This window comes from Bos indicus x Bos taurus, chromosome 16 (genome assembly GCF_003369695.1).
Source record: "Bos indicus x Bos taurus breed Angus x Brahman F1 hybrid chromosome 16, Bos_hybrid_MaternalHap_v2.0, whole genome shotgun sequence".
Lineage (NCBI taxonomy): Eukaryota > Metazoa > Chordata > Mammalia > Artiodactyla > Bovidae > Bos > Bos indicus x Bos taurus.
The window spans coordinates 34,572,719-34,584,277 of NC_040091.1; the positions used below are offsets into that span (position 1 = coordinate 34,572,719).

An 11,559-nucleotide genomic window follows, 5' to 3' on the forward strand; every position below is an offset into this window, starting at 1 on the left:
TTTCACTTTCATGCATTGGAGAAGGAAATGGCAACCCACTCCAGTGTTCTTGCCTAGAGAATCCCAGGGATGGGGAAGCCTGGTGGGCTGCCCTCTATGGGGTCGCACAAAGTCGGACATGACTGAAGCGACTTACTTAGCAGCAGCAGCAGCAAGAGTCATAGAGATTGTTTGTTTCTGAGTCTATCACCTAACAGGCAAGCCTGTTAGGCTTTAGTACTAATGGAACTCATGGAACTATAGCTTGGTCTTTGAAGAATTTGATCTTTGAAAGTAGCAATGTAATGAGAAGAACCAGATTGTTGATTGCACTTCCTCTGAAATAAGCAAATAAGAATGTCTTCATACTTTGTAACTATTACATCTGCTAGAATTGAGAAAGTGAAAGTGTTTGTTAGTATCTCAGTCATGTTCGGCTCTTTGTAGTCCACCAGGCTCCTCTGTTCATAGAACTTTCCAAGCAAGAATACTGGAGTGGGTTGCCATTCCCTTCTCCAGGGGATCTTCCCAGCCCAGGGATTGAACCTGGGTATCCTGCATTGCAGGCAGATTCTTACCATTTAGCCATCCAAGGACTCTAGAATTGTGAATGTTATGTCAAATGTTTTATTATTTAGATCTTACTCTGAACTCTCTTACCTGTATCATTTGAATTTGGTCTCTAAAATCAAGCAACAGCCCTGATTTTCCTTCTTTTGTTGATGATAAGATGAATGCCCCCCACACTTTGAAGTTGGGGCTCTTAAGAAAGTTTGTTCATGACTTTTTCTCTAGCCTAGATACTCCTCCAGAACACCATCTCTGACTACTGAACCTCTCTTCCTGGATGTCTTCCTAGGAAGATTCCTAGGAATCTTCATCTCAACATAATTCACATTCAACTTATTCCCCTCCTCAACCTTCAGACCCTTCTCCTCCTCTGTGTTCTTTCTCTTAGTGAATGACGACTCTACTTGCTATTTCACCCAACTAGGATAACTCAGAGAACAGTTAATGCCCTCTCTACCTACAAATATATATTTAATGAGGTAACAAGTCCTATTTATTGCATCTTTCAAATCTCTCTGAAAATAGATCTCCTTCCCATACCTTCCACTGTTCCTATATGGGGCTCCCATTGCCTAACACCTGGACTACTACAAGTTTTCTAGCAATTCTTCCTCCCCCCAGTGTCTACCTATTTAAGTCATACTTCCAGAAGAGCTGGCTATTGTCTAAAACAGAAATTGAATGATGCAGTTCCTTTCTTAAAATCCTTTATTGGCTCCTCATAAGTCTTTAAGAAAAAGTCCCAAGTTTTCAATATGGCATAAAAGATTCTTACATTTGATCCCAGCCTCTCAAGCTCATTTTTCTTCCTCCTGTTCTCATATACTATCTCTAAGAGGTAGACCGAAGTCACTGTATTTTTCCTGAATATGCCTTACACTTTGACACGTATGTGCATTTGAATCTAATGTTCCCTTTGCCTGGGCTGTTTTTTCCTCCTTTAGCTTTCATTCAAGAATCATATCCTCTGTTCAATTTCTCTTAGTATCTCTCCAACTCCAAAAGACTTGTCTTTTCTTCTTTAATTCCGTGGATGCATATATGTGTTTTAATATCTTTCGTAATTAGCTGAATTATTTATTTACATTCCTGACTGACTTTCCCACTAGGCTGTGAATGCCCAGGGATTAATGATATGTGTATGGCTTGTATTTTGTCAATCTTTCTATTTCCGGTACAGACCTGATACTTAGTAAAAGACTCAACAGTTTGTAATAAAAATTTAGAAAGTATTTGAAAGAAAATGTAATCTTCCACAATCTTACCACCAGGGAGAACTAGTATTAACATTTCCTATGTATTTAAAGTGAATGATATTTCTTCTTAAAATGGTATTAGGATATATAAAACATATATATTTTATTATATAGTTATCTTTTAAAAAGGAATAGTATACTGTGAATGTATTTCCAAGTCGTAAGATATTTTAAATCATAATACTTAAGAATTGCCTTACATTTTGTTGTATGCAATACCCTTACATTTGTACATTGGAGTTATTTTAAATTTTTAGGGTTATAAACAATTGCATGGTGCCCACTGAGTTCTTTTGGTAAAATCACAATAATGAAATGGTCCATCAAAGCACAGGTCTTAGAGACAGGGACCAAACTCCCAGAAACTTCTGAGATCCATACTCTCTTTCTGTCTGCCCCATTGGTTCTTGAGCCTTAGTATCAGGAGGAATGGAGGAATTTATATTGTATAGTATCAGGAGGAATTTATATTGTTTAATTATAAACAAGGTGATGAGAACGGAGTAGAAGAGAGTCTGAGATAAGTTGAGGAGAGGGTTTTGATGGCTTGGAGTGTGGCAGGAGTTAGTTGTATCTTCTTTGGTTTTGTTTTTGAAATAACTGGGAAGTACATGGAAGAAGTTGAGAGTGAGCAAGATTTTTAGAAGGTTTTGTTACAGGTTTTGTACATACTCCAGATTTGGTGTATTTGAGAGTCTATATTAGATTCTAATGCTTTTAACTTCCCTCAGATTAAAGGACAATCTTCCTTCTAAAGGCAAGGCATTGCTGAAGCTGACTTTCAGAGAGAGAGGGAGCATGTTGCTTTCTTTAATTCCTCCATATTTTTAAGACTATCAGCATATGTTTTTTTCAAATTGTCTTCAAGAAAAAAGTGCCAACTGAGATTATCATCACCAGTGGAGGAATGTTCTTTTCTCTTTGAGTTGACAGATAGATGAATAGCTGAATGAAGAGATGTGTATGGACAGATGGAGAAACAGTATTTTAGAGCCAATAAAAGGAAAGCAGAACACTTTCTTGGTAGGCAGTTAACAAAACTGATCTGTCTAAAGTTATTGGCTCCATTTCAGATACTGTTCATTAGGCAGCAAATGAACTAAACTCTGAGCAAGGACTTTTGTTTTATGTAGGTGAGAACAGGGTTTATGAGGTACCTTATCTATCAGGGTAGCAAAAAATACTCAAAATGTTAGTCAGGCCTGTTAGAGAAATACAGATACGTGAGTGAGATAGCTCAAAGAAAACTTAATTGGTGAGAGGAATTGTAACATAAGCAAAACTACAAAAGAAATTGAGGAAAGCTAGTAGAGTGAGATGAAAACTTGTCTCTACTTATTGAGCAAATTCAAGATGACATCCATGGTCACAAAGAAACTGACTTCACTTCTGTTTGTACAAGGTGCTAGAAATCAGGGCAGTAATACAGGTTTATCATACGTAAGTTTTTGTGCCTGAGGAGTGGAAAGCAAGAGTGACGTGAATAGATATTTTAATATTAATGAAATAAAATAATAATAGTTATTAAGCTATTTGCATGGTTTGTTTTGTCAATATTTGCGTAAAGTAAAAAGTATACACTTGAACTAACTATTAGTTCAGTTCAGTTCAGTTGCTCAGTCATGTCTGACTCTTTTCAACCCCATGGATTGCAGCATGCCAGGCCTCCCTGTCCATCATCAACTCCCGGAGTTTACTCAAACTCATGTCCATTGAGTCGGTGATGCCATCCAACCATCTCATCTCCAACCATCATCCCCTTCTCTGGCCTTCAATCTTTCCCAGCATCAACTATATAGAGAACTATCAGTTCAGTTCAGTTCAGTTCAGTTGCTCAGCTGTGTCTGACTCTTTGCAACCTGATGAATCGCAGCACGCCAGGCCTTCCTGTCCATCACCAACTCCCGGAGTTTACCCAAACTCACATACATCGAGTCGGTGATGCCATCCAGCCATCTCATCCTCTGTCCTCCCCTTCTCCTCCTGCCCCCAATCCCTCCCAGCATCAGGGTCTTTTCCAATGAGTCAACTTTTCGCATGAGGTGGCCAAAGTACTGGAGTTTCAGCCTCAGCATCAGTCCTTCCAATGTACACCCAGGACTGATCTCCTTCAGAATGGACTGGTTGGATCTCCTTGCAGTCCAAGGGGCTTGCAAGAGTCTTCTCCAACATCACAGTTCAAAAGTAACTATATATAGACAGACCTTAACCAAAAATTATGAAACATTTGATGGTTTATACATGTCTAGAATATTTATTTTGGAGAAAGTGAAAATTCTAGGTGACATTTGATTTCTATGTTTATAAAGACTAGATTGAGAACAAAGCTAGTGACCTGTGAGGAAGTAAGTATGAAAAGGAAGCAACAAAACTGTAGAGTTAAAAGAATTAGGGACCTAGTCTTAGCCCATGATGAAGAAAAAAAGACCCAGAGAGGGTAAGAGTTCCTGCACTTCCAGCAGATTGCAGCCTTTCCAGTGCATTCTCCTCACTGTCTTTTGCTGCTTCTATCCAACTGAACTGAGTGAAGAGTGACTGTGAGGTGGAAAGACCCTAGGGAGACAGGGCAGAAAACAGTGTCTAGGGCCATTTTGGCATAAGGTCCAGTTTGAGCCTATAAATTTGTGACAGAATTTAATATCTCTAGACATGAGATATAACCTCTCATAGCATCAAGGTCAGGCAGTTTCAAAGGCAGTTTCATCAGTTGTTGTTTAGTCGCTAAGTCATGTCCAACTCTTTTGCAACCCCATGGACTATAGCTCACCAGTCTCCTCTGTCCATGGAATTTTCCTAGCAAGGATACGGGAGTGAGTTGCCATTCCCTTCTCCAGGGAATCTTCCCAGCCAAGGGATTGAACCTGCATCTTCTGTGTCTCCTGCATTGACAAGCAGATTCTTTACCACTGAGCCACCTGGGAAGCCCCAGTTTCACCAGTAGAAGCCACTAACAACTTGACTACTAGGGGACAGGGCACAATTAACAATAATAAGTCATGGAAAACATGTCTCCTTGACCTGATGTTTTGAACAACTTTACCCTCTAAATAAGCTCTTAATGGAGAATTTTGGTGGGTCAAACAGAGGGGAAAAGGAGTTGCTTGTCAGCTAGGGAGACAGAAGAAATGTGTCAATATTGCCCTAAAATACATCTTCAAAGTGTGTGCTAGAACAATGGACACTGCAACAGCAGGCAACAACTAAGGCTGTTATTCTCAATAATCCTTACAGCTGAAACTCTAAACTTCAGCCAAAAAATGAGAGATCAGTAGCTGTAACTGTCACTGAAAACTCTGATCATTTCCATCATATTTGTAAGCATTGAAAACAGTCACCTCAGCAGCAGCATTTCCAGATACCAAGAACCTGAATACCTACCCATCTTCAGGACACATGTGCAATGGCCTTTCTTTTGACTTCTCTGGATTGTCATTTGGTGAAGAAAACAGGTCTCACTCTAACCTAAACTCATGTGGCAGTTTTTTACCCCTGGGTTGACTTAGGTTAGAATTAGAAAACTGTAAAACTCCTTCCTAATGGCAACCCACTCCAGTATTTCTGCCTGGAGAATCTGAAGGACAGAGGAGCCTAGTGGGCTATATAGTCCATGGCGTTTCAAAGAGTAAGACACGACTGAGTGACTAAACAACAACAACAAAACTCTTTTCAGCTTGAAAAGTAGAGATTGGTTTTTAAATCTTCTTCTTCTTCTTTTTTAATGTTAGTCCTTAAAAGTATTGCATTCATTATGACTCCATTCTGAAAAATAGTGTCTTTGTTTTACTTGCCCATAACATCTAAGACCATGATCCTGCACTTTGTTCTGAAAGCAAACTCATGCACACAAGATATTATAGTGTGTTTGACAGTACAAGGCACTGGGATAACCGTTATAAAAGAAAAGGGGGCAGGACCCAAAGATAAGAAAATATTTAGACTCATGAAATTATAGAAGCTTCTATGGGGAATAAACTATGCATATCTACAAATTTGGGTGGCTCAGTGGTAAAGAATCCACCTGCTGGTGTAGGAGATGCAAGAGACAGGGGTTCGATCCCTAGGTTGGGAAGATTCCCTGTAGAAGAAAAATGCCATCCCACTCCAGTATTCTTCCCTGGGAAATCCCATGGATGGAGGAGCCTGGCTGACTGCAGTCCATTGGGTCACAAAACAGTCAGACATAACTCAGCAACTAAACAATTATCTCTTTATAATTATTATGTCTATAACTTTAACAGAATGCAGTCTGTGATAAAGGCAAGCAAAGTCCTATGTGCATTCGCAGGAGAAGTTACACCCCCAGCTTCCAGGAGGTAATCCTTATTGCAGGGGAAGGGATTGGGAGCAGTGTTTCACACAAGAAGGAAAATAACTGAGTATAGTTATTTTTTTGTAAATACTCAGATCAACATTCTTGAAAAACTGTTTTAATGTCTTTTCCCACTCTTTAATAGATAAACTTTAGCCAGTTTATGATCATGGTTTACAATTTCTTTCACCTTTAGTTTCTCAAAGACTCCTTCATTGATCTATTGGTTACTTCTGACCTCTTTGACTTAACATGTCTTCAAAGAACAGAAATCAATTGGTTAATCACAGAATCAGATGATCACTACATTAGAGCAAAGACAAATTCTTGAGTGATCTTTCACTAGGCAAGGTATCATTGGGGGAAAAAATCAGTTCATTATATTATTTGGACTTCTGAGTAAAGGTTCTCAGCTCTGTTGCAATTTTCCCCCTGGGGCCCAGAAAGAGCCTTTGGTGTATCAGCCTTTAATAACCAGAGATCCTAGTCTAAGGGACTAGGATCAGTCCATGGGGAGGAAGATAAGGGGAAGGGTGAAACACACACACACACAAAAGAAAGTAGATGGGCAAGCAAATAATTTTGTCCTTTATGTATTGAATTTAGCCTTCTTGAATCACTTTTTGTAATCAGCATTTTTTTTAATTTCCTCAATATTCAGTCTTTCATCCATTATGAAATTTCCTTTACCTTCATATCATTAAGAAGAGTTTTTCATTCCTTTCATTCATTTATCTGTCAAATACTAAATAATGACATTAAGCAATATTAGGTATGGTTCCAGCGACGAGAGGCTATATCCTTGTAGGAATAGATGTTTAATAAACATCTTACCTACTTACCCAAAACAAATAAAGTATATGACTTCAGGTGCTGATAGGTAATATAAAAAACAAAAACATGGAAAGGATGAGGCCAGGCAGGTAGACAGACTCAGTTCCTGTAGGGCTTTTGGTAAGGAGTTTAGATTTTACTTTATTTGTAATGGAAGGTTGTAAGCAATGAATGGTAATTATCACACTAATGATTTGAAAGGTTGATTCTGGCTGCTGTGTGACTGCCTATGGATAAGAGTAGAAGCTGGGAGATCATTTAGGAGGAGGCTGCAAGAGTATGGATAAAGAATGATGGCCCTAACTAGGATGGTAGCAATGACCAGAATTGAAATATATTTTTGTTATAGAGCTGCCAAGGCTTATTGGTAGAATGAAAGAGAAACGGGGATTTTCATAAAATGAAAAAAAAGAATCAGACGTGATTCCTAAGTACGGACCTGAGCAATAAGGTGAATAGAATTCCTTTGCAGAGGAATTTTAATTGCTTCTTAATATATGTGTATTAGTTCATGTCTTCCATTTTCTAGCACATGTATGTGTGCCCAGATAATGAAGTGGTTCTATGACGAAGAGTTAAAGTGTTATTCAGGGAGAAACCTGTGGATGATACTCACATTTTTATGCCTTCCAAAGTCATATATCCAATCACATATTTGTTATATCCCCTAGCTCAGTTGACAAAGAATCTGCCCGCAATGCAGGAGGCGCTAGTTTGATTCCTGGAATCAAAGATCTCCTGGAAAAGGAACAGGCTACCCACTCCAGTATTCTTGGGCTTCTCTTATGGCTCAGCTGGTAAAAAATCCACCTGCAATACAGGTGATCTGGTTTCAATCCCTGGATTGGGAAGATCTCCTGGAGAAGGGAAAGGCTACCCACTTCAGTATTCTGGCCTAGAGAATTCCATGAAAGTATAGTCCATGGGGTCACAAAGAGTTGGACATGACTGAGTGACTTTCACTGTCACTTGGATATCTAAGCGCCATCGTAAGAGATATCACTGCTGCTAAGTGCTAAGTCACTTCAGTCGTGTCCGACTCTGTGCGACCCCATAGACAGCAGCCCACCAGGCTCCCCCGTCCCTGGGATTCTCCAGGCAAGAACACTGGAGTGGGTTGTCATTTCCTTGTCCATAGAGAAGAGATATCACTGCTGCCACCCTAATCCAAGCCTTGGACAAACACAACAGCCTCTTAACTGGTCTACCTGGTCTTAAAATTTTCCCAGTTCTTCTCTTTATAACAGCCTAAGGAATCTTAAAATCATGGCTTGCTTTCCTACTTAAAATCTTCCAACGGCTTTCCATTGCATCTAGGGTAAAATCTGTCTGCCTTGCACTCTAAGATCCTAGGATTCTCCCCAGCCTCAGTGGCCACTCCTTTCCAGGTTCATTCTTTGTGCCTTTCTGTCTGCTCCAAGAAAAGTACCCAGCTCTTTATCTCCTCATTGTTTCTCTATAGTCCTTCATCTACTCCAAATGGTCTTTCTGTAGCCCTTCACATGATGGCTTCCTTCGCATTTTTCAGGTCATATATCTCCTCAGAAAAGCTGTCCCTGACCACACTCTGTAAGTGGATACCCTCAAGACCCTACAGCATTACCCTGCTTGAATTTTTTTTTGTAGTACTTAGGCCTCACTGAACTTACTTTTCTTCTCCATTATCTTTCTCCTCCCTAAATGCTTATCACTATATTCCTAGTACCTAAAACAATGTTGGCACATAGCTGGCACCCAATAAGATTTTGTTGACTCCATGAATTCACATTTTATGAAAAATTTTGATAGGAATGATTGGATTGAAGCCAGGTATAAAGTATGAAGAAATGAGGATGTATGTCACATGCATTGGCCAACACAGCATGTGATAGTGAAGGAGGAATCAGAACTGGCCCTATCTTGAAAGCAGGACTCCATCTTGGGCTCGACTGTGGACCCTGAGCTTTAGGCCCAGTATCTGTGGAAACGACAAACCAACTGGAAAACCAGGCCCCAGGAAGGAAGAGCCCCTAATTATCTGTGTAACCAAATGGAATCATACAGTCTACTATGCTTATTGAGGTATGACCACAGGCCTATTGATAATTGTCCACTGTTAACTACCTAGGCTTAAGGCATATGAATCATGGGTTAACTTTTATTGTCAGGGAATTTGGGGAGGTGGGTTCGTGCATGTACACTTAAGGTACATAAGGTTTTCACAAAAACTGGTCGGGGGTCCTTGGCTAAGGGGAGACTCTGCCTTGGGCCCGCTGGTGTAATAAACTGCACTCCACTATTTGCATTATCCTTCTGAGTGAGTTTATTTCCCAGAACGTGTAGCTACAACAATAGCAAACCAGAAATGTTAAAACTGTCATCATACTTTAGGGAAAACACGAAAAGGAAGGCAACACCCAAGTCAGAATTAGCACAAACTGTATAACTCTATATGTGGTACAAAATGTACTCATTTACATACAACCTAGAACAGTGTCTGGTACATTATTAGGCCCTCAGCAAATTTTCGCAAAGTAAATGAAATAAATAAACACCTATGATTTAAAAGCGTGCACATGATTAAACCAAAGGCAAAGCCAAAATGATTAAACTTTAACTAATGGGGATATTTTGATACCAAAATAGTTGTTCTGCTAAGGGAGGGGAAAATACAGTTTCACTGAGGCAGCCCCATGTTAAGCAGAGCAATGGCACCCCACTCCAGTACTCTTGCCTGGAGAATCCCAGGGATGGGGGAGCCTGGTGGGTTGCCGTCTATGGGGTCGCACAGAGTCGGATACGACTGAAGTGACTTAGTAGCAGCAGCAGCAGCTTTCCTATAATAACCGTGGAAGCAGAGAATAGACACCCTCTCCCCTCATCTTGCCAGATGTGGGGTCATCTCAGCCCATTCATCTCACCTGCTCTGTGCCTCACTCCCCCAACTTGGAACAAGCCAGACAGGATCACTGAATAAGTATTACTCCCACTTACTCAAACAACTAGTGAACATTCAATGTGATAATTCTGCATTAACTTCATGTTTCTTGACACTTTTATTCTTACTAGACAGTATAAACTGAGTTATTAACCAAAGCAGGGCAAATGTTTTGATTAAAATGACTATTTACATTAATATTTGTTTTAAAACATAGTCCATTCAGGGATTAATCAAATTCAATTTGCTTTATTTTCTATTTTGAAAAATGCTATACAGAAAAAACAAGGGAAAATGGAAATACGATAGCTCTTTTAGGAAAGAGCAAACTAAATTAATACCACATTTTAAAAAGGTGTATTTAAATATCAGAAACGTTTCAAAAGAAAGTGAACAATCCTTACAAGTGATTAATAATACTAAAATAAGTGAAATAGGTGAGGAAGATTAGAGGTATAATATCTTTATACAACAACAAAGGTGGTCAAAAAGTTATAATATAACTAACAGTTATAATATAAATAAGCACCACAGATGTAACATGTAATTAATGCCACTGTATGTTGCATATGAAAGTTGTTAAGAGAGTAAATCCTTAGAGTTCCCATTACAAGGAAAAAATACGTTTTCTTTTTCTGTTATTTTATACCTCTCTGAAATGAGAAATACTCACTAAACTTCTTGTGGGAATCATCTTATAATGTATGTAAGTGAAATCATTATGCCGTACACTTGAAACTTACAGAGTGCTCTATGTCAATAATACTGCAGTAAAACTGATAGAAAAAATATTAATAAAAGCAATTAATCTCTGATCAAAAAGCAAAAAAGAGTAATGATAATATAATACCACTACCAGGAATAATATATCCAAATAGATTCTTACCAAGCCACCACCAATGATAGCTATATTTTTTCTTTGAATATCAGAAGAATCCATCACTGCTGAAGTGTTTTTCACAGCTGTTGCAGCTCTCTTCACAGAGAAAACTGTCTCCTATACACTGACTTCCCTCCGTCTTTGCCTTAAGCCCTGCATTGGTGAGCCAGCAGCAGCATTTGAATAGGGCCCTTTTTCCTTGAACTTAGAAGGTAGCATTTAACCCATTAGTTGCCGGAAGGACAATCAGCTCAACTTTAGGGGAAAGGGAATTTGTTGCAATAACCAAATTTTGAAAAATCCAGCCAAGTGAAGACTGAACACTCTCTTATGTGTAAGTCAGAATTTTTAAAGCACAAGTTTTGTGGCTTTTCTTCTTCCTTTTCTATACCAAGTATTCTTAGTTTCATTTTCAACCATGACTAACCCATGCATGAAACTTCCCTGATCTGGTGTCCCAGAGCATCTTACACTTCTCTTAATAAGATGGCGTGGTTTCCCAATTGTTCTGTGGATTGTTCTTGTTATTAAGACTGGTCAGGAATTTCACCTAAACCATCCTTATGGATTGTCTTTAACAGACTATACCAGGGAAAACATTTTTCATACTCTGAATATTCTCCTGAGCAAGATTTTGAATTATAAAACTGACAATACTTCCTTTTTTGTATCAAATGCTAGAAACGTTAGAATCTAATTTGTGTATTAATCCTAGGGGAAATGGATAATATTATGCTTTTTGTAAATTCATTCATGGCTTCATATTGTCTCTTAAATTCTTTGTCTTCTTCCGCTCCATTTTAAATGTATATTT

The 11,559-nt window shown here is 38.9% G+C and overlaps 1 protein-coding gene across 1 annotated transcript in view; it reads right to left on the bottom strand.

Moving 5' to 3' along the window:
- Positions 1–10,909, bottom strand: part of KMO (kynurenine 3-monooxygenase) — a 68,843-nt gene extending 57,934 nt beyond the window's left edge. Inside the window, 1 exon segment of the mRNA XM_027564723.1 lies at positions 10,752–10,909. Within this exon segment, the coding sequence (XP_027420524.1) occupies positions 10,752–10,805 (54 nt within the window). The 5' untranslated portion in view covers positions 10,806–10,909.
- Between the last annotated feature and the right edge of the window lie 650 nt (positions 10,910–11,559).